Source organism: Colossoma macropomum, unplaced genomic scaffold, assembly GCF_904425465.1.
Source record: "Colossoma macropomum unplaced genomic scaffold, Colossoma_macropomum, whole genome shotgun sequence".
NCBI lineage: Eukaryota > Metazoa > Chordata > Actinopteri > Characiformes > Serrasalmidae > Colossoma > Colossoma macropomum.
In genome coordinates, this window is record NW_023494809.1 from 12,344,094 (window position 1) to 12,368,264 (window position 24,171).

Here is a 24,171-nt window from a genome sequence, read left to right on the forward strand (position 1 = left end):
GTAATTACACTGTGGGCCAGTTTCATAGACCTGGATTAAGCCCAAACCTAGGCTGATTTCCCATTGGTGATACACCATTTAGCACTGCAATTTAGTGTAAGACTAGTCTGGGAAACTGGCCCAAATTAGCAAGAGTTTGTAGACACCTGCACTCTTCTATTCTCTTAAAAAAGATGGTTCTTCAAGGGTTCTTTAGTAAAGAGAATTGGTTGGTTTAACACCAAGACTTGTATCCCTTGTAAGTGGAAAAGGATTCCTGCTCCAAAAATGCTTAAGAATATTTTTCCTGTATTTTTAAACTTTGAAACTGGTCAATTTGACCCACAGCATAACAGGAGGGTTAAGAAACACTCAATGGTTTCTATGGGTTTTTTCAGCAGGGACAAGGCCTGTGGCACAATCCTATCCAGCCTGTTAAGTTATTTTGATTTTCTATTAGTATTAGACTGTTTCATAATGTGCTGCACTACAAACCCCAGCATGCACTGCAACATAATGTGCGCTCCAACCATCTTCCCCCAACAACAATCTATGGAACAGCAGTTACAGCTCAGTTCTGCACAATTCTACACAATTCCACACCAGTCAGACCACCAAACACAGTAGGTGTGTTTCAGCTGCAGTTCAACATTTAAGGTCTCCCTGCTGAAAATAAACATAGAAACCATTAAATGTTTCTGTTGGGCCCTGTTAGTTTTGTAATGTGTTTTGGCTTTTTAATTTGGTTGATAGCACAATATAAATGATCCTAATGGTTTAACAGGTGACCAATGGCTGATTTTAAATGCATTTGATTGTTTCTTAACGGGATCTAAGGGGGACTACAGGAAGCTAGTGGTTTCTATTTAAAATCATTAAACCGTTTTCTATCAGAAAGCAAAAATGGTCTTTTTTAGCAGGACTCGACGTTTTTGCGTATTATAAATAAACAATTGTAGCTCGGGTCATAACAAAATATAATTTAATAAATACAACAGAAACACAGGCGTTCTCTGGTCCACAGATTTGTTGAGATTTTTAATATGGCGCCTTTTGGTGGTCGCGTTTGACACCCCTGATACAAAAGGCCAAAGTGACTCGAACTGAACTGAACGAAGCTACAAGAGCGCCCTCTGTCGGCGAGTCCGGTTTTCGGCTCCATGTCTCTTTAAAATGTAAAGCAACGCCCAAATCACGTGACCGCGGCCGCAGCCAATAGCCGAGCTCGAAATGTAAGATCTGGTTTAAACCGGTTTCTATCTTATATTTCAATATAAAAACTAAATAAACATTCGGCCGTTATTGTATTGAAGCTTTGTGTGGTGAGCACGACGCTGCAGAACCTTATTTAGCCGCTTTTTCCCCCTCATTTTTCCACGCTTTTTTTTGAAAAGCCAAGATGCCTAAAAGAAAGGTAAGGCCGTGCACTTACATATTTTACACCCTTTTAAAAAACAGCAATAATATTGATGCTTTTTCGACACTTTTTCGTGGACGTGTGTTGTTGTTTTTTCGCTCCAATGGCGCTCCGACCGTGTTTTCAGACAAAGCTGTCAGCTCAGCTCCTCCGCTGCTGTCATCCTGTGACGTTGAGTCGTGTAAAAAAATGTAAACAGCCTCGTAAATGTTTCGCTTTTTTACCGTTTATGAGAGTACGAAAGGAGCTAAAGATGCAGAAAAACGCCCTCTAATGTGCATATTTAACCTGATGTGGAGTTTTACTAACGCTAATTCCTCCTGAAGTTGGCTTCTTGTTCGAATTTTCCCGTTCCACCTTAAATACCGCAGCAGTTACATTCTGGATCTTCAGGCGCCTGAATGTAACTGCTGCGCCATTTAAGGTGGAACGGGCAAATTCGAACAGCTTCGCAATTCCTCCGTCGTCGACTTCTTCTCCAACTGTCAGCTCGACCCCCATCTTTTTTTGAGGCTGCTCTGGTGGATTTTATCTCATAAAAGCACAAATAATGACCCAAATTCTTAGGATTGTGATATATTTTTTAATAATTGTGGCTAAAAACGGTCGCTGCGTTGTAAGAAGTTGTATTAAACGTTAACGTTGGGTTACTATTTGCTGTAAAATACCATTTGCTGTTCTTGCTGTCGTGTTTACTGAACACCTGCCTCCAATGGCAGAGAAGACTGCAGCCTTTTGTTGCTTTGAAAATACATATTTCGGCTCAGTATTTTTGCAGTGTTGTGCAGAAAATGACGTGAATACAAATAAATCCGGCCGAATCACGCGCACAAATTCAAAATTCCTATCTCAAATTTGAAATTTCGACGGTTTAAGCTTGTGGCGCGCGCGCTGCTGGACTCGAGGACGAAAGGAAAGGAAGCGGCAAGGGCGGCCGCGCGCGCCCTAGAATTTGAATTTGAATTTGAATAAGCGCGGGAAACGAGACTCGGAGCAACGAGCGAGCAGAAAACAACAAAAAAAGCCGCGAAAATCGTGCTTTTCATCGGCGCAGCTGTTATGAATAATTTATTTTACGAAGCTGTTTTGATTTTTTGGTTATATTTCTATAAATCTGAATAATAAAACTAACATTACTATTGTTTCACACACAGGCTGACGGAGACAAAGCTGCCAAAGGCAAGGAGGAGGTGAGTTCAGATTTTTTGTTTGTTTTTTTATTAGCCAGAACGTTGATATTACCCAGAAATCATGTTTTCATAACGATTTGATGTGATTAACTGTTGCAAAGTGAGCGGTTATGCATTTTATTCTACGTCTCTTTGTTTTGCAGCCAACAAGACGCTCTGCAAGACTGTCTGCTGTATGTCACTTAACATTTAATCTTTTTAGAATAACAATTGTTGTAATTGCTAATCTTAGTTGAGCCTTGCTTAGGCTATTTTTGGCATGTTTGCTAATTTATTTATCACCTGTGCATTATTTATATAGAGACCAGCCCCTCCGAAACCAGCCCCAAAGCCCAAGAAGGCTGCCCCAAAGGTAATAAATGATAATAAATTTAATTTGTCTATTACATTTAGCTCAACAATTAATGAAAAATAAATAAGAATAAAGCATTTCAGTAATTAAGATGATAGTTGTGTGATTGTTTTAAATGATTGCTGAAGAAAAGGCACATAACTTTGTAAACGCATTTATAACTCTTGTTAAGAGATTAAACTTACGTTTACATTTCTACTGGGGTTCTTCATTTTTGTAATGGTAAACTACATCTAAAGCAATCAGAAAATGATTAAGTCTGATTGATAATTGTTGTAATTCCGATATATTATGTATGTATTGAACTTGCAGAAAGCAGCTAAAGGGAAGAAGGCCAACCCTGCTGAAAATGGAGATGCCAAGGCAGACCAGGTATGTTGATGACATCAGGCCATGATTGCCAAACTTCACAGTGTAAATGTGCTCATCACGATTCAGACTCTTACAGTGAAAGCAGTTAGTACTCTGAGATTATTGCTAATTCAATAAATAAGTTATTTATAGTCCCATTAGCATCAGGAAAATAAGATTTTACTAACTGGAACCAAGATAGCTTTTGTGTACCTTGGCTGCTTCAGCATTTTGACACTGTAATCCACACTAATGCATAGCCGTTAGAGTTAAAGTTAGTGTTAAATTTGTTAATATACAGTGCCTAACGTTGTGATCATTCCTCTCGTCTCTTTCTTTCAGGCGCAAAAGGTCGAAGCCACCGGAGACGCCAAATGAGAAGCAAATGAATTGTTTAATTCTTCTGTGTACTTGGTGACTGTACAGTTTGAAATAACTATTTTTTACCAAGTTTTATATTAAGAATATCGTTTATAGTTTAATTGTTGTTCGCTTTCATATCCATTTACGCCCCCAGTCATTAACGAAGCCGCCCATACCTTGCCAAAATGATTTCCCTGGCTAAATTGGTTGATAAACTCCTGAATGTTTCCTACATTTTGGGATTTGGGTTTTTAAAACATATTTTAAACACCAAACATTCTCATAAGGCAGCTATTGTGTGTTTTTAAAATATTTTGGGAAAGAAGTTTCCTTTTTTTTCTTCCTTCTTCTTCTTTTTTTTTATTTGTGTACTTACAACAATACTGTTTTAATTTTTGCATTATGTTCTTATTAACGCAGTTAAAACGAAATGATGGCTAAATTTCATGTAGGAAATCGACCATGATTAAATTTGCAATATGGAAGTAACAATTTTCTTCAAACTGTTATAATGTCGTTTTTATTAAGTTATACGCTCCAATATTGGAAGGATGTTTTGTGACTCCTAAAATTACTTGTTCTAAATGGTTTTGAATAAATAAAAATTTCAAAAGAATCCCATCTGTTCAGCATTCATGTTAATTGATTTTAAAATGCATAAACCGGAGGGGAAAATAATGTAAATGCAGTTATATGTTGATAAGTCTGGAGGACATCTGCAACGCTCCTGAATTTCACTTTCGAAGCACTGGACGATGAGCCAGTGATTCTTATCACGTGTATTGAAGCTGAATAAGCTGAGATGTTTAGGCTGGGCTGGAGAACTAGTTTGTTATACTCTGCTGTTGAGCATGTTGCTTACTCCAGGAGAATGGTATGCTGTAGGCATCTGCAGAATAAAGAAAAATTGGGGGGTGGGGGTCAATTATTTAATTTTTAAACGAAGTCAACACATAAGACATTACCATTTTCTACTTAACTGGCATAATTTTAAACCTTGTTCTAGAATGGGTTCCACTCAAAAAAATTGGTATTCAGTAGTTATATTACTTTCTAAGGTCATATAACAGGATATTTTGATTGCTTTAAACATAATATTAACACTAAACAATAACAAAAGAGCGCATACAGATGGATGGATAATAAATAAGTGCAATTTTCATGAATGAAACAATCTCAACACATTTTATTTCTCAAAACAAAATGATTGTTTATCTATCTTTTAATTGTCAAACTATATTTTCATCAATTGTTAATACTGCATGGTTGCATTTACTATGATAGATGCCACATTTTGTCAGTGTGGAAGCTCCTTTGGCCTTAAAAAAGTGTGTTCTCACTATTCTAATATGTATGATTCAACACAGCTCAGCTCAGGTAGCCATTAAGTTGGTGTTTTAGAGGGAGAAAATACTAAAATGTGAAGAACATGGGGTTTTGTTAGCGTTAGCAAAACAGTCTACCATTATGCCAAGTTCCACAGTTGCTTAATGGCGGTTGTAGTTTTGCTAACAGCCCACTAGAGGGCAGTAGAACACAAAATACTGCACTACTAGCGACCAACGCCTTAAATACTCATTATTACACCAGTTCAGGCTCTTGACCAGCAGAGGGAGCTCTTCGCATTCAGTTTAGGACTTTTACAGCAGAGCGAAATTCCATCAAATTCAGGACAAAAAAGTCGAGATAGCTCTGGACACTTGCCTTGTATGTTTTGTGACTTATTTATCTATTTATCAAAGAATACCTTATTTTAATTTATGTGCAGTGATGGGAAAGCAAATAAACTGCTCTCCTTTGCACATCATAAAGAAAAATTACTCCTCCAAGAAAATCACTTGCAAACAATAAGAAAGATTAGTGAAATTAGTTTTATGTTCTATTCCATGCTGGCCAAGCTGGCCCACTGTGATTATAGGTTTTTCATTTGCTGTTATATCCAGTCTTGGTATCCATAATCTATGAATCTGATTAACTACAGTGAAACAACAAAGTGCAAAACTGATTCAGAACCTAAAACCATACATCATCATCAGTGACGTGTCCTAAAAAAATCCAGTGCGTACAGGATGGATTCAAAGCAAAATACAGTCTTGTGGCCTATTCAAGTAAGTAGAGCACACTGGACTCTCCCAATGAAGAATCAAAGCCGTCATGTGTTCATCACCTATTAAACTATAATAGAAAATGAGTAAATCACACATTTAATGTCTTCAGTCAAAGAGAAAAAGGTTATTGAACATAAAACTCTTGCACTAAATATAATGCAAGTGGCCTTTCCTGTAAGTAACCTTAAGAGTCAGAGCTCATAAAGCACCATCAAACCACTGGAGGTGGTTTAAAGTGACCGTTCCAACAAATCAGCAATGTTTATGGTCTACATTCCATGAATACATATATATATATATATATATATATATATATATATATATATACATGCATTATGCAAGCAGTGCAGGGCGGCCATAAATCAGGCCACTTGGACAGCTCGCAAAGAAAAGTACAACAAGGCAGTTAAAGAAGTATGACAACAATGACGTGATGAAATGCTCTGGGATAAAAATAACTGCTGATTTCATGTTCTTTGCCGCAATTGGTCTTCCTAGCTATGTACTTAGCACAATAACTTAATAAGTATAAAGGAAAGGGAGTGAGTTGGATTTCTTTACCAAACTTTCAGCAGAATACACCAAACCAAAGAATCTAATTCCCAAAGATTCCTGTGGTTTTACTGACCTGTTGTACTGAGGAAAAAGAGCAAATAGAACAGGTGGTTTACATGTGGTATACACTCATTATTTTGTTTGGCCTGCATGGATGAAATGGCCCACAAAAGGTCTTGTATTGTTCTAGCAGCCTAGATTAGACTCTGATGAACGATCTTAGACCTGTAGGACCATATTCAAAGGACTAAACTGTAAGATGTAAGCAAGTTATTCAGAGTGGTTTGGTGTGAAATGGTTGATTGTAGAGACTCAGGTTTCATTACAGTGGTGGTGGGGAATATCTCGCCTTACAGCACCCAGCATGTATCTCTCCACCATGAACAGATTTAAACATGATGTACCACAAAGCTGTCGTCAGACATCAGGTGACATATTTCATGAGACAAGCTGGATGTCCGATACCTAGCACCACACTTCTGACTCAGTAGAACAGAGCATTTCACGCCAAGCTCTGAATGACTTTGTTCACATCTTAACCATTGAATTGAACAGACATTTTAGGAGAAAATGTGGAATCCTCATTTAAAAGAGCTTTTATTCTAGTGTTTGCTTTCCTTTCTGATTTGATTGTGGATGGAAAGGAGCTAGTTAGCTTCATAACTTGTTAAGGCATTTCATTAGCTTATTAGCATTAGCCATTATTGTAAAGAGAACTGTTATCTTGGTATTTTCTTATTTTCTAAGTGGTGGAAATGAGCTGGTAGCTAAGCAGAACATCTTTCCTTGAGATGTTGTTGCACATGGACAAAATGAACGTTAATGACGTGAAGAAACATGAACGCGCATTTTTTTTTCTCCAAATAGTTTATCATCATACTGACCTTTGGTCCAGTAGACTATATGGAATCTGTTATGAATGTAATATTTATTAATCAATCAACCTTTATTGAAACTCAGAGTACATTGAGGTCGTAATCGAGTATCGTACAAAAAAGAAGGAAATAAAAGGAGTAAATATACATTTATGGTAGTAAAAGTAGCAAAATACGACCAAATTATTATTAAAAAAGTACGTAAAAATAAAAATTAGGAAATGTTAAGACATATCAGGACAACCAATTCATACTATTAAGCAAATAAGTAATAAAAAAGTAATAAAAGTAAGTAAATGATGTAGAAAACAATACTAAAACTATAATGGTAATGATAAAATGATAAAATAGTTAAAATAAGTAAAATAAAAAGTGACAATAAAAAATATATAAATCAGCCAAAAAAACAAGTAGAAGTTTATATTTATCTGATATATAATGCCATATATAGTTTGCAGGGAGTTTGAAGTGTTCATGCTAAAAAACACAATAAAACCATGACCATGCCGGCGCGCACGTGCCTCTGTGGCTCCTCCCCCTTCTTCTATATAGGCTTCCTATACAACCTACATTCTGAACACCGTGTGCTTTCAGCCTCAACCTCACTTCAGACACATCCACCGGCAGCAGTTGCACATTTGGGTAAGAAACGGACTCTTTACATGTCCTGGTTTCATTTATTTTGCTGTGTCGTGGCCAAAGTTTAGTCTGCCATTCATTCAGAGCGGCTCTGATCACCACAGATACGGTGTGACGCTTTGTTTACAAACAGAAGACCAAAACGTGAAGAACAGTTTAGTTTTTCTGAAGCCTAAGTAAATGACAGAGTTCACACGAGCTAATTAAGGATCAATTGATTTTGTTTTGTTTACAATTTTTCTTGTTTTTTTCTGTTTTTGTGATTTGCCAGTCAACTTAATGTCTCGTTCCCTCATAATTAGTCCAGTTTATACAGACCAGACTAACTTCTGAATTGACCCAGATTGGCTTTGTAGTATGTGTGCATGCATTTGAAGCAGAGTTGCATTACTTTTTTGCTCCTTTTTAATGGGTTTTAGTGTTGGGAGCAGTCGTTGACTATTTTTTCGCCACTTTTCATTCTAATTGTCCGTTCCACCTTAAATTTTGCATTCTTATGCATTATAAGAATGCACCATTTAAGGTGGAACGGACAATTCGAATGAAAAGTGACGAAAAAATAGGCGTGCTTGTGAAAACTGAATATAAGCTGAGTCTGGGGAAAGTTAGCGACGGGGGGCTCACGTATGGAGGTGGTCTGTTTTGAGAAAGCACATTATAGGACTTCTTATCACATTATCTCCTCCCTGCAGCTGTAAACGTTTTACAAGCACTAGTACAGTGTTTCTTAACCAACTGTCTTGCACATTTAAGTGTTTTTCTATTTCAATACACCCACTTTAACCTAATAATGGGCTCTTAAAGAGCTGATGAGTTGGATCAGGGGTGTTGGGAGCAGGGAAAACACTAAAAAGTGCGGGGCAGTGGGCCTCCAGGACCAGGCTTGACAAACACTGCACTAGTGAATGCTGAATTGTTCAGTAATGCTGCTCCTGTAATGTCTGGACCGCAGACAGAGTAGACTCTCCAGGTCTTTGGAGAAACAATGGAACATTTAAAGCTCCATTGCATGGAGGATTGACATGACCTTGTCATGAGTTGACCATTGGGTGCCAAGTAAAAGAAGTGAAAATCTTGTTTGGTGAAAATCTTCAGTCCAAAGCTGTGAAAGTCAAGTAAAAGAGTAAACCTGATCTAGAACATCTAGATCATAGTAGAACAGTTTTGTATAGTGTGGCCCCTTTGGAATTGACTCCCGAGAGTGGGGGAGGGTCTCTTAGAGTACTCAATGTTCCAGCTCAGTCTTGTCTCATAGTTCGACTTGCGCAGTCTCTATGGTGTGAATTTGTTTTGGACTATATTTAAATATTTCACATGCATAAAATTTACAATATGATCACCCTAAACAATTAAACATTGTAGATTTTTTATAGATTTTTACCGCATTTGAGTGCCAGCTGGCCTTTGAACGTTTCATGACAAATGGACCAATAAAAAGGGTGCAACAAGATTTGAAATGAAATATAATTGAATTTAAACTGTATTTTTTCCTTTGTCGTGTAAACATACCCTTTTTGAGTTTCTCTTTTTAAAATTCTTGACTACAGGCATAAAATCCAAAAAGTGCCGAATTGCACAGACCATAGTAAGTGTAAACAGATTACATTTTATACAGAGGTGCTAATAAGCCTCTGTTGCTGTAGGATTAAAACTGCTTTAGCTGACCTCTTATCCCTAAAGACTGGTTTGTTTGGACACATAAGATGCCTTGGAATGTCATCAATATTTGTAGTGCATACTCCTGTTTCTCTGGTTTGAAGAGATTTTTATTGTGTTTTTTCAGTTCACTCACATATTGAGCTAGTTTTTGAATAGCTGTGGCCAAATGGCAGGATGAAAAGAACCTACTGACCACAGCAGGTTTAATTTAATCACACTTTAGTTGATCTTGTTAGAATTTGAAGGTAGAGGTGCCTCTTTTAGCTTTAATGTTTAGTTAAGTGTGTGGTCATTAGCATTTCAGTAGAAACTGTTAGGATGCACACTTGGGTCCAGTTCACTGGACTTTTAGGTGTTCTATTCAGAGAAGCAGCTGTATACCTCTGCATGCTGATCATTTAAGGGCTAATCAGTTTAAGTCATTATGCCTTTACTTACCAGCTTAATAGCATAGAGATGCTGATATTGTAATGGCTCTTTATAGTAATGCAATATATTGTGAATACTAATATGCTAGGTGTGTTTTATGTTTTTGGGTAGATGTGTTGCTATCTTTGCATTCTCCAGGCTGTTTAGCTTCAGACGGAGGGAGGATCAACACACACACACACACATACACATACAACAGCCATGTTGGAAATGCAGTGTGCACGCGACAGAAAGGTGGGGAGGGGGGTGGGGAAGGATGGACAAATGAAGGCAGGGAGGGATAAAGGGAGGGTCTTGGGCTTGAGTCGACAGTGTAATGTTGCGTAAGGCAGAGTACCCAGCCTGTTTGCTGGTTTTGTGTATGTGTGTGCACTATGAACACTGACCAGTCTTTATCGATGAGCTTAGGCATTTACATGTTCCATATATAGTGAGACAAAAGCTTATATCTCAAAAATGGTGACTTTGCAGGAGAAGAAAAAAAAATTCTTAAATTTTGAATGGATTTCTATTTTCCTTATCATCCTGCCTTCCCTTACAGCTGTAACAGACCACCAGCTCAGTTAAAAAAGCTGCATCCACAAAGCTGCTGTTGCTGCTGAAGCCATAGCCAGCACCACTCCATTGTTTAGGCAGAGAGGAGCATTTCGTTGGCAGGGATCAGTGGGAGACCCCACACTCAAATCACACACAGAGGGGGGTGGGTTGAATTGGGAGAGAGGGGAGGGATTCAGATCTTGTGGAAAGCAGTGATTGGCTAGCTGTATGAAGGAGAATCTTCATATTCAAAAGAATTCCTTTTATGGCCACTGTTGTACCTTTTGAGGGTACATTTACATTGTTTGTACCTTGATGTATGAAAAATGTACCTTCACAGTACCTTTATTTCTAACAGGGTGTTCATTGTGGTGGTGACAGGAACCAGACATCAGCCTCTAAAACCTTCCTCATAGAAAGTTATTGAATGAAGTGGTTATGAATACGCTGCCTGATGCCTGAGACATTGTTTTATGATAGTTTTGACCTGAAACATATTTCTTTAAAATGGATTTATGGTGGAGAGGCGCATGCAAACAGTTGTAAAGCAAAATAGTTCTAAAAGAATACTTCTTTTTCCAGAGTGTCCACCATTTTTAAACTCGGATGACACAAGTTCTCTGGTGGTTTCGGATAGTAAATAAAATGGTTATATTTGTGTTGTAGACAAATCGACCCTTGGTTCCTATCACCACCACTGTAAAAAAATATGAGTCTAAGTTTCTCTACGATGAACAATTTCACATCAGACCACTCTGAATGACTTTTTTTTTTTTGCAATGATTGAATTATGCAGAAACTTTCACATTATGTTCAGTGTGATTCCATTATATTTGCATGCCTGATTTGTTATATTATGGTACATGCCTAATAAGCTGCGTCATCTACGCACACCACAAGTTGGGTTTGTGATTCTTATTTCGTGTAGAGCACCAAAAATCGGGAACCAAAACAAAATTTGCCAACTCTTTTTGGCTACGTAATGTACTGATGCAAGTTTCAGCAAGCATAGTATAAGCACTTCTATAATCGGCCAGGTGAGCAGGTTTTAGCACCAGTGTGCTTTTTCTGTGGATACATCATAGATGTTATGCTGACAAATAGGAAATCTCATTAGATGTTGCAGTGTCAATGTAAACCGATTTTACAGTGTAATTGCAAACAGCATCTCTGTTGCCAGTCGTTAGGCTACTATGGGTTCTAAACATCTTGGCTGAGGGCGAATAACATGAACGCGTTAGATTAAACTCTAACCTGGCGTCCATAACAGCTACAACATACCTTGTTTTGACCAACCTCTGCAGCCAGTCCCAAGTAAAGCTGTTCATATATGTTAACACTCTTCACCTTGACATGCCCAGTATGTCACAAACCTCCAGCCGAGATTTTCCACCGTGAAGAGAAAACCCAGTCACTTAATCTGATTATTTGCAGGTACTGCTAACAAACTGCTTAGACAGCTTAGTAACTGCTCTTCACCTTGGCTGGACGGATTAAAAAGGCCTTTTGTGGCCAAACGTTTGATCTCAGCCAGGAGACCTGAACTTGGCGAGAAACTCCTCAAGCGTTTTGCCATGGGCTCCTAGTGGTCAACTTTGCCTTACTTTTGCTGCTATTAATGCGGTTTGCTTAATCCAATTATTCAGAGTCATGTAGCTTATTAAAAGGAGCCAAGTACTTTGAAGGATGACAACTTCCTTACTGAAGAGAATCCTTCATGGAATACTTTGTTTGGCAAACAGGTTATTACTTTTGGAGAACATAATCTGATTGAGCTTCATGTAATATCTTTCCTAAAGAAGATAACCGTGGAATCTTTGGATGGCGACCTTCATTACATCATTGTGGCTGACCAGCAGGGATGCTAACTGTAACTATCAAGCAAGTGAAGTGGAATAGGGTTATATAATAGCAAAATAAACCGTGCCGAGCCATGTGGTTCGACATCACGAAAGGCGTACGTGACGGGAGAGATTTCGGCATAAAGAGGCATGCTAGTTTTTGCTAACGCCACCTAGATTGTCTTGGAACGGGTGGGGCTTTTGTTGTAGGTTGTGGCTTCATGGGAATCATACAGGCCATTATAGATTACGTGCCAACATGGCTGCTAGGTACCCACATTTTAAAAATATATTTATTTATTTTATTCCCAACCCCCCCCTCTCTGTGGTGTTGTGGCGGGCACCCGGTGGAAGCCACAAAGACTGTGATCCATTCTGACAGCTGGCAGAGAGAGAGAGAGAGAGAGAGAGAGAGAGAGAGAGAGAGAGAGAGAGAGACACACACACACACACACACACACACACACACACACACACACACACACACATACCGTCACTCCATCTGATTGGGTGGGATGGGCCTTTATAAAAGGGCAAAGCTCTAGCGTGAGCTTCCTCAGTTGAACAGGAGTCCCTGCATGCTTAGCTGTCTCGTCCTGTAGTTTCCAGTCTATGAGGATTTTCTTTACTTGGCTCTGCAACCACAGAGCACCTAACAGCTAAAGAGTTGTGCTGGTATCCATTCCAGCTGTTCGGGACTTTCCTTCCTGCCTTGGAGCAACTTTTCATAACTGCGCCGTGTTCTTCTGTCGGACTGCTTTGATTCTTCTCACATCTGCAAGTTTGCAACCAGGTTGGCAGACTTATCCTGGACACGTAGCTTTGTATGTTTTCCCTGCACCTCCTGTACCCTCTTCCTGGTAGCTAAACTCACTTCCTAGCCACTGTGTTGTCCTATGAAAGGTTCTTAAAAGACTGCCTTTGAGACGCTTTGATGCCTTTGCGTCTGTGGTTGTGGTTTTCATCCAGTTGTGGTTTTCACCCACAGCTTTGGCAGATTGGTAGAGAATTGGTGGAAATCCTTTTGCGCCCTTATCCATGTATTCCTCCAGTTCTCAAATATGCTAGTTTCTTAGATAAAAGTCTCTTCGAGGGCTTTACTGAGGTGATATTTAAGCAACAGTGATGACAGATTTATAGAAATTCCCAAAATGGTGTCTGTAATTACAGTTTGAGTTGGGATGGCTCATTCCTTTTCATTTGCTTTAGCCAAGTTAACTGCCAGTAGCATGATAACTTGGCTGTACCATGAATGGCAGTACTGGTCAGATCCAGCTCAAACATGCTTATGTAATAAGTCTTGCATTCCCTTATATTTGGTAGCATGGCAATGGATCAAGTAGGTCAAATCCAAAACCTAGATCACACGGAAATGTCCAATGTCCAAGCATGTGGATTTGCCTCTCTGTATGAGGTCCGAGAATAGGATCAGCTGGACTTAGTTTGCCATTGCCCAAGGCTAGAGACCTTTCTCTGGCGTCGACTGGGTTTAACATGGCAGAGCAAAACGGCATCTCTGTTCGGATTCTTTCACTTGATCAGAGACTCAAAATAGTGGATGGTAAACTTTCATTGTTTGAGCTAAAATGATCTTATAGCTTTTGAAAAAGTGACAGTTTTGTTCACCACAGCTTGGATGTCCAAGAACTAGGAATGTAAAAAATGCTTTGATTTGAAGGTGCTGTTTCAACTGCATTTTGGAAAGTCAGAATTGAATATTAGCAGTTTGATGACCTATAAAACATAAATTACTCAGCTTTAGCACCTGTGCTTTAGGTTCTTACATAACGCATTTTTATTCCTTTGTCTACACCAAGGGGAACGCATCAAAATTATAGCTGGTGGAAACTGAACCCAGCTACAGATGCATCAGATAGAGATTAGGTTGAAAAATTTTGAAATGTTCCTGTAAATACACTATGCGTTGTAAAACTTGAGGCTTTAGAGATGTCTTTTTTTTGTCCTCCAGGTCCATCAGGTGTCTTCTGTAGGTCCATCCTAGCAGTGTACTCACCAAAACCTGCAAGTATGATCATCAGGCTGGGACGCTTGACCCCTGGATACTTCCGTCTCCTGCAGGTATGTGTCCGTATGTCTCTCAAATGGGTACATTGAGTGCTTTTTTTCATTTCACTTGCTGTCAATGTCAGTAAGTGAAATTAACCAATGGTGTCTGTTTAGAGTCAGGGATTGCTCTTGTAATTGCTTTTAGGCCACTTTTAATTTTGTTTTCAATTTCTGCATAATTAAATAATAAATATGTAGACAAAGTCATGAAGCGATGTTTCGTGTTTAAATGTGCTGTTCAATAGAAACTTAGTTGTTCACAGTAGTGGTGAATGGAACCAGACGTTTGAAGTTTAAAGCCTCTAAAAGCTCACAGAAAGTTGTTAATGAAATGGTTACGACTGTTCTTGTTTCGAGCTTGTTTAATGATAGTTTTGAGAAGCGCTTGGCATAAAGCATTATTTTTAAAAATGTTTTAATCCTTTCATGGAGGTGGGGGGGTGCACACAGGGCATTGTGAGGCAAAACAGTCCCCAAAGAAAACTATTTTACCATCTGCAACATTACATGTAAAACTCTGGTGACTCTGAAGTCACTGGTCACTTTGCATTGTCAATAAAATGGCTGTATTTGTGCTGCGGTTATTGCACCGTCTGGTTCCTATCACCACCACTGTAAAGAAACCTGAGTCAGTAAGTTTCCACTTTGAATGAATCTTCATGGCTGAACTATGCAGAATTTTTTAAACATTGGTGGAATTCCCCTTTAATGGTGGTAAAATGATTGTAATGGCTTTTAAATGAATAATAAATGATATCAGAATGAGGAAATGCCCAGGAGGATAATATCAAATATGAATTTACGGTCTCGGCCTGTTGGGTTCCAGTTAGCTCTGAAAGGTTAATCCTGCGCTGGCTTACTGTTGGCCTCAGGACAATAGGACTGGTGAGCTGAATTAAGGCCGTGTTAACTTTGGAAATACCAGCTCGGACACATCCGGTGTGAGTTGGTCAGGATTCGCCTGACTGGAAATGCAAAAATAGCATGAAAACCACAAAAAAGAGAGATTAAATGATAAATCATAAGAATTACAATGAGGTTTGTTCAAATAATTACATACATTCAGACTCACTATAGTGACTCACTGTAGCTTTGCTAGCAAAACAGTTTCTTCCCCATATGCTTATACTGGATGTCTAAAGTAATGAAGAAAGAGTGATTAGTAAATCTTAGTAATCTTAAGTACCTTTATCGTCTTTCTATTCTTAGTCCTCTCTAAGCCCTGTTTAATCTGTCTGTTTTAATGGTTCTTGCTGAAGGCTTGTTAAAACCTGATTAGCGGCGCCACCTTGTCATTAACTATTGAGACCAGTTTTCTACCCGAGTTGACATCGGCTGGGACAGCTCTTGTGTGTGTTTCAGCTGGACAGTCTGGGCCCATGAACCTAAAGACCCCTAGTGAGGCCCACCTCGGTCACTGTTAAAGCCCCGGCTGCTGATCGAATTACAAAATGTGTCAAATTCTGGCTGTACAGATTTTTTGTTAGCATTTTTTTTCTCTCATTTTCACCACTATGGTTATTTTACTAAATTAGTACTCCTGGCAGGTTTTGCTAAATAATGCTATTTTCAAAATACGCCTTTCTGTTCAGTTTTGGTGTCTGTCAAACTCTCCTGCAGTCGTCTAGCTGTCGGAATCACTTTCCGTAAACGCATTGCTCCGCCCCTTTCTCTCCAAAAACACACTGCCCCCTCTGAATATTTAATCACTGTACTCCAGCCGTTCACCCAACCACACGGCTTTATAAAAGCTTCCATTACAATGGATTTATGAAGTGTCGGGAAAGCACTAATGCTCCGGATAAGAGGACGTCCGCCTTTTTCATTTTTAATCAGACTGTTTAGCTGTGTAGATAAACCAGAACAGTGAAACCAAATCACCCTATTTACACAGCGACCATTTGGCAGAGAAATGGAGTGAAAATTAGACGTCTAAAGTTTGAGTTGAAAGTACAGAAAATGGGCAAATGGGTCTACAAAGAGAATCATGCAGCTATAGAAGCCCTATTCTTGCTAGTTAGGTGAAAATTCCCCTTTTTCTACTGTTTCTGGGAGCAGTTTGACATAAATCAAAAATTTGACTTATATTGAAAGTTTGCTTTTTTTTTTTAAATGATGACTTATTTTATCAAAATGGTAGACATGTTATCAAGATCTAGTATGTTGAAATAATAAAATGTTCTCATTTTTTTCTTTTTTTTTACTTTATCATAAAAATCTGACATGTTAAAACAGTATTCAGTTTTAAGAAATTAACTAATTATTTCAGAATACGTCCTTTTTTGAGATAAAAAGTGACAATATTGAGAAATTAAGTCATTATTTTGAGATATCAAAATATTAAAGCAATTATTTTTTGTTTAAGAAAAAATATTGCAAAAAATTATTTCCAGATGCCAAAAAATAAGCCGTTTTTTTTAAACAATGTATCAATGTTGAGAAAGTCGTTACTTAAAAAGTCAAAGAGATAAAAAATCAAAGTATTGAGGTCATAAGTCATATTTTGAGGTAATGTTTGAAAACATTGAGAAAGTAATTTATTATTTTTAGATAATACGTCAATGTTTAGAAAATGTCATTATTTTGAGGTTAAATTTAAAACTGACATAATGAGTAAAAACTGACCTATTGCTCCTGAATATGTTTCCATATGCAGTTCATATTTAACTTCTAACCCTGACTCTAACCAGCATAATGACTGCTGTGTGAATAAGGCTAATGCTGTCTGTCTGTACTAACTTTTTCCTTTCTGTCTGTTTTTGTGTGCCATTGTAGAGGCAGGTAGCCGGTGAGGTTCAGACGCAGCCACAGGACCGCGCCCTCAACCAGATTGCCATGATGTTGGCCATCATGGGCCTCAGCCTGTCCTACTACAGCGCCAAGCAGATGACCGAGAAAGTCCAGCGTGTCCCTGGGCCCTGAAGTGACCCTGAACTCTGTATGCCGGAGCTGAAGAAACCAAAAAGCTGAATCGGAGATTGAGATGGAGAGTTAAGGAGAGACAGAGATTAATGAAGTTGTATGGCACTGTTTTACACTAACATCGTCACCATAAGCCTAAGACACTGGAGTTCACTCACCATAAGAAGAGAGTTCAGGGCTGCTGCTGGGTGTTCCTCTGACTGCAGCTTAGCATAGAATGGGTGGGCGCAAGTTGGCACTGGGGCCAGAAATCAAAGCCAGAAGGAAGCTGAATATGACCCGTGTCGATGGTTGCTGTGGTACGTGCACCACAGAGCCCCTTCAGTAAATTCAGGTGCTAGCAGACAATATAATACTGTTTTAAAGGGAATGACCCAGTAGCTGGCTACCTTGGCTAAGAATCAGTGCCCTTTAAAGGGAAGCACCCGCTGTATTTGTATGTATCAAACAACTATTGAACACAGGCCGGGTAAAAACGAGTAGTAGCTGGGTACTATGTCTGAGAATAAATGCCTTTGAAAGGGTGCAATATGTGAGCAACCATTGACAGCAGGCTGGATTAAAACAGGTGATTTTTTTTTTTAGGCTGTATAGCTGCAGGCAAGATGCCACAGCATCCTGAGAACTCTCACTGGAAAAGAAGTAAACATGGTCTACACAACTGAATGAAATTCAATTTCTTTTAGACACTGTGAACATTTTTACTGTACTGTCAATGCAAGCCTGTAAATTCATTTCTTGGAACAAATCTAGACCTGGTTAAAAGGGACTTTTTCCTCCTTTCCAACTTTGTTTTGTATTCCTCACTTTTTGTTCTTGTTTATATGTATCTGCAATGCCTATTAGGTGTTTAATGTGACATTTCTAATGCATGAGTGTAAAATATTAAGTGAAACTGTGATAATGTTACTAAGGACTTCTATGGTAATGAATGTACGTTGCTATTTTTTTTAAAAAAAAACAAACAAATAAAGCTGTGAAGATTTTGAACAAGATGGCCGCCTGCCTATTTGAAATGCATTATATGTTTGAACAGAAATGCAACAGGCTCGTCTGCCTGCATCTCTTGCCAAACGTCTGGACAGGTACTCTTCCCTCTGTCAGGAGGCCAGTAACTAGCAAGTAAATGAACTTTCCAAATAATGTACACCTCGGGGTATTTCACAAAGCAGGATTAATTAGTGACTTTCTAAAGTCAAATCTGTTCAATATGAAACAGGCTGAAGGACATTCCCACTGGGCAATCCTCAGTTTTGGGCCCAAGTTATCTGGCTAACTTAAAAATCTGTTTTGTGAAAGACTCCCTTGTTACAGAGCCTTCGAACTGCATAAGCGCTTTACGACACAGAAATTGCACTTTAACGGCTCACAAATTGGTAAACTAGTTAAGTTCTAAGTGAGTTTAAGTTGTGACATCACAAAATAGAACATTCACTAACACTTTACTGCAGGGTAGCATTCATAAAGCTACATGACACCTACATAAGCCTTTAATAACAGCTGACCTAAACCTACAGTAACATTTATAAAAACTTATTTCAGCAACCATCAGTTGTTATGATAGACTTATGAACACAGAACCAGATTGCCAATGATTCAGCCTGTCTTACTGCAATACCAAGCAGACTTGAGGGGCTCGGAAGTGACCCTAAACTCTGGCTTGTTTGTGTTGCAGAGCTAAATAAACGCCAAGACTGATCGAGATGGGAACATTTTCTGATACCACATGAACACAACCAACAAAGCTGCCACTGGTCCATCTCAGGACATAGACAGATGTATTGTTAATGTGATAAAGCTACCAGTTGCTGATAAATGCGCAAACCTGGTAGTTACAAGTGACTGACATGTCGATTTTACGATTTCACGAGTTGACAATGACTGTCCGAATGCATCATCATATATCCTATGATTGTCCGGTTTGACTGGCTAGGTGGCTCAGAGCAAAGCAAAGACCTTCTGTTAAAATTTGTACTGTTGGCTGGATGCTGTTCAAACGAATGCAAGCGAGCCATAAGACCATGGTCTTAATATAATAACTCAGCAGACCCTTAAAGAGCTGCGGGTTTGATTGACATCAAATCTAGTTCAGTGAGATTGCTTCCTGAATTGCAACCAGCCAGCTGTCCACAGAAGCGTGCCATCTGTGCCAAACAGGAAGCGGTCAGAACCACAGATAGCAGCTTCCTCTCTGAGCTCACGCTGCGTTGCCTGTAAGTGGTCCGAATCTCTAAGCCTCCTGAATGTTGAGGTACATGGCATCAGTGGTTTGGAGAGAACAGTATGCAGCCACACAATATGTTCAAAAGTTTGTAGACACCAGCATTTCTTCTAAATTCAAGAGTATTCATAGGGAGCAACTTCTACTCTTCTGAGAAGGCTTTACACTAGATGTTGGAACATCGCTGTGAGGATTTGATTGAGCAGTAGTCAGGTCAGGTACTGATGTTGGATGATCAGCTCTGGATCACTCAAACTCATCCCAAAGGTATTGGGTGGAGCTCCATCACTTCAGAGAACTCAGTTCCACAGCCCAGTGCTTGGGGCTATTTATACCCCTCTAGCCCATGTATGGCATTAGGCATGAAAAGCTGAGGTTCTGGTGGAGCTGCATCAGAGTGTCCCATTTTATTGGTCAATGCTTTGCTCTGGAAATTATACAACCTGTGAGTGCGCAATTGAACAATGTTTAAAGTAACTGGATTTAGGTTATAGAAGGTGTCTGGATACTTTTGGCCACATAGTGTAGATGTTGGCAGGAACAGAGGTGCAGTTTTTCTTGCTGGTCCTGCTCTTAAGATGCATTCAAACAGGAAACTTCCAAGTTCACCACAAAGAAATTGCTGCCGAAAGGGCATAAATACAAGTGGTAAATGTGGGCAAGTTATACGTTACTCAAGTTTACGAGGTGAGATATATTACCAACCTGTACTTTCCTTGCTACCATGTGAATAGAGCAGACCAAGGTAGCACTGGTCCACCCCAGCAGATATACTGGCATATGCAAATGTTTGAGTGCCCCTGGTCAAGTTACACATTTTCTTGAGTTTTTGAGTTGAACAATTAAATTAAATGTGATCTGTGCAAAAGTTGTGGAACAATATGTTCTTTTTTTTTCAATATGTTAACCACTGAAATGGCCAGGGCTCGTCGGCAGGCCCAAAGTTTTATTACTCACTTCTATAACCTAAGAATAGCTCTGGCAGTTTGCACTGAAGTCCCTGTAGTTACTGAATTATAAGCCTTAGCATGTAATAAGTCTGAGATTTTAAGGGGTTAAACTAAGCAAATAAATAGAAACTCTGTACTAGAATAAGCATATTTAAATGTATTCTCCGTAGAGGACGTGTTAACTTATTTTTACTTAGAAAATCAATTGCACATGTATTTTTTCATTCAAGTGTATATGCATTTTTAACATTATGACCTTAACAGTTACTAATGACCACCTGACTAGTGGTTATTATTTGGTGGTGTGACAGTTTTCCAACTTGAGATGATGAGAACTGTTGAAATGCACCATAATTCACCCACCTCAACTCAGGAAAGGACTTCTTAACAGCTGATTAATTGGATCTACTGTGGAAGGCAGGGGTATTTCAGCACTGGAAACCACTGGGCTAATGAATCAAAATGCCTTTGAGTGAGAATCTGTGATTCTACTTGGCTAATGAGTTGAAAATGGTATGTTAGCACAGAACTAATGCTTAAAGGGGAACATTACCAATTTTTAAACATTTCTGCCTAATTTTTATGGGTAAGATGTAAACAAAGTAATTCAGAGTGATTTGGTGATAAATGCTATGTTCTAGAGAAACTTACTGAGTCAGAATTGTTCATTGTGCTGGTGATAGGAACCAGTCGTTTGAAGAGTTTAATGCCTCTAAAAGCTCCCTAAAAGAAAGTTATTACATGAAATGGCTATGAATACACTGCCTGATGTCTGAGACATTGTTATATGGTAGTTTTGTAGAAAAAAAGTATTTTAATCTGTTTATTTTAATCTGTTCATGGCAGAGAGATACATAAAGGGTGTTCTAAGGCAAAATAGTCCCCAAAGAAAGTTCATTTTTTCAGATTTACCACTATTTTATCAACATTACATATAAAACTCAGAAGACACGTGTAGGTTTTCTGGTGGTTTTGGATAGTAAATAAAAAATGGCTATATTTGTGTTGTAGACATTACGATCTCTGGTTCCTATCACCACCACTGTAAAGTAATCCAAGTCAGCTAGTTTATATACAATAAGCTTTACAAATGGGTAAAATTCAATTTTTTGTCAAAACATATAGCTGATTATTTTGACTGGCACCACTGTAAAGAAATCTGATTCGGCCAGTTTGTGGAGATAATTTTTTTTTAACTATGCAGACATTTTGAAAAATCGTTGGAATTGCCTTTTAACTCTTTAGTTTGCTCTGGTGTATTATCTTGGCCCCCTTGGTCTTGTACATGTTATCAGTTGCATTATCATTTAAAGGTTGTTGAAAGATGCTAGCAGTACAGGCAGTTGTGAGCTATCAGCGCTATTTACAACTGGGACATCAGATAAGAGTGAATGGGTGAGGATGTGTTTTTGTTGTTTGTCAGTCTTTGTCCCTTATTGTAAGGACAGACTGTTCACTTATAGGTTTTCTTGAAAGTACTTTGTTGAGTCACATAGGCAGATGTCTGGTGTTGAGCTCAGTTAGCGTGAGAGAAACAAGAGGAAGTTTAAAGTAGCGTGAGGATCCGCGCTAGCTCGTGTGCTAGCACGTGCAGTGGCTTCCTTTGCTGATCTACTGCTGCTGGCAAAATATTTAAAGCAGTGGTTTCTAGTAATAGTCCAGCAGTACCCTTGCCTTTTTCTGTGCTAACGCAGACAATGCAACTAATTTGCTGATTAGAAAGCCACTCCTGAGTTGACATGTTTGTGTTAGAGCAAAGATATTCAATCTTCAATATGTTAATGGTGAAAAATCATATGTACAGAATTTACCAATTACTCCGATGTAGTCGATCAGCCAAGATATGTTTGGTGTCCAAATTTGGCTTTTTATGTTTAGCACTGGAGCCAATGTTAAACCACTAGAAGTCTAAAAACCACTAGAAGTCAATAGTCATCCAAATCTTTTCTGTAAACACGTTGGAGTGGTCTAGAACAAATGTTGTGCTGACAAGTCTGTATGATCTTAACGAAAACTTGGATGCAGTTACAGAGATGTTTTGGTAATGTATTTACCGAAAAAGATTTGGGTGACTATTGGCTTCTAGGGTTTGTTAGCAACGTTAGCCTTGTAGCTCTAGCGCTAAACTAAAGAAGCAAAACTTGCATACCAAATATCTTTAGGCTGATCAGCTACATTTTTGAGGTAAGTGGAAAACTGTGTACATCTTTTTTGCCAAAACATTCCCTTAAGCCAAAAATCACGCCAATAGAAGATATCTGTGATAATCCTATTGGTCGGTTGTCACTTTACGCTTTTTCCTGCTTTACTTACAAATCCTGCTTTAAGGAAACTTCACAAGACCAAAATAAAATATTATAATTCAGAATTTAGGTTTAGATGAACTATATATTGTTTGTCAAGGTCAAACGCCATGAGTTCTGAGTTGGTACTGATGGTGCATTTGCAGGGAGGAGAGTTAAAATACCAAAAAAGGCTGCCCCTGCGGCTTTACAGTCTTCCTGTCTTCTTAATTTCCTCTTTATTTCCTTTTGGCTCACCATAAGCCAGGAGGCTGAACTGTCTAGACATCATACCAATGGGTTCTGACTGTTTCTGTTTGCTGCTTGGTGGAGAAAAGGCCATGCACGTTGCTGTGCACACAGTGGCTGGGTGGGTGATGTCATACTTCAATCTCCCGCCCTGCCTCTCTCCATGCCCACTTTTTTCGATGGGGCGAGACTTCAGTGGGTCACGTGTACTTCTCTCAGTTCCCCATCGCCTTTAACCCCCCCCTTATGCATCACTGGGCAATTCGGCCAAAAAAAAATTCTGCCGCGGTGGCTCGGAAAGACAAGCTCAGAACATGAACCTGAGAGCTGTGCTCCTATTGGCTGGACCAGTGATGCGTCAGGAAGTTGTCTCTGTTCTGAGCCATGGAGACAAAAGGGAAGGGGATCACACACTGGCGACGAGGGAGATACCGATGACGACTTTAAAATAACATAAAATCTGTTTTTGTTTTGGTTGCAAATTTGCAGACAGTACAGGCCTTATTGTTGATGACCAGCAATATCAGATGTATTGAGTTGGATTTGGAAATGGTCAATACCATGTTTTAGTGTCAAACATGGAATTTAGTGCATTCAACTGTAATACAGGTACAGACTAGAGAATAATCCTTTAAATGACCATGCTGGTTGAGCTTCTAAAAGATTTACCCATATATTTATAAATAATAGTATTATAATTATGTCTCTACAATGTAAAATATGGATAGATGTAATATTTACACCACTCATACTGTAATGTTTGTTTACAGTAATGACATACTGTATTAAAAATACAGTAGGCTTACATTTTCACAAAACTACATTTTGACAGCAGTATATTACTGTTATCAAAAATTTTGAATATTGCATATATGAATATTACATATTTATATATATATATATATACACACATACACTATACACACACACATATTAGGAAATGAAACATGCTGTTAAATTGCTTAAAGCTATATCTTTCAAAAGCTAGCTAACAGGCTAACAGGCCTGTTTATTCACAGACTTTAAGTTGAAGTATTTTCTAAAGGATTCATTTAAAAACTGCAATGTACAAAATAAAAATATGTTACATTAATTTTCACAAGCTCCAGTGTTAAAACTAAAGCTGTATAGTATTAACATCAATGTGGTAAAGTGAATATACACATGGTTAGCTTGGCGCTAACA

The 24,171-nt window shown here is 38.6% G+C and overlaps 1 protein-coding gene and 1 long non-coding RNA gene across 2 annotated transcripts; both read left to right on the forward strand.

Moving 5' to 3' along the window:
• Positions 1 to 1,222: 1,222 nt before the first annotated feature.
• Positions 1,223 to 4,273, forward strand: hmgn2 (high mobility group nucleosomal binding domain 2). Its single transcript, XM_036558753.1, has 6 exons — positions 1,223 to 1,393; positions 2,551 to 2,586; positions 2,730 to 2,759; positions 2,888 to 2,938; positions 3,251 to 3,310; positions 3,632 to 4,273. Exons 1-6 carry the CDS (start codon positions 1,379 to 1,381, stop codon positions 3,665 to 3,667), a joined length of 228 nt encoding a protein of 75 aa, XP_036414646.1. The 5' UTR covers positions 1,223 to 1,378; the 3' UTR covers positions 3,668 to 4,273.
• A 3,473-nt stretch (positions 4,274 to 7,746) lies between these two features.
• Positions 7,747 to 18,271, forward strand: LOC118799040. The gene is made up of 3 exons (XR_005006090.1): positions 7,747 to 7,832; positions 14,265 to 14,374; positions 17,138 to 18,271. It is a non-coding gene; the product is annotated as an uncharacterized LOC118799040 (long non-coding RNA).
• The last annotated feature ends 5,900 nt before the right edge of the window (positions 18,272 to 24,171 follow it).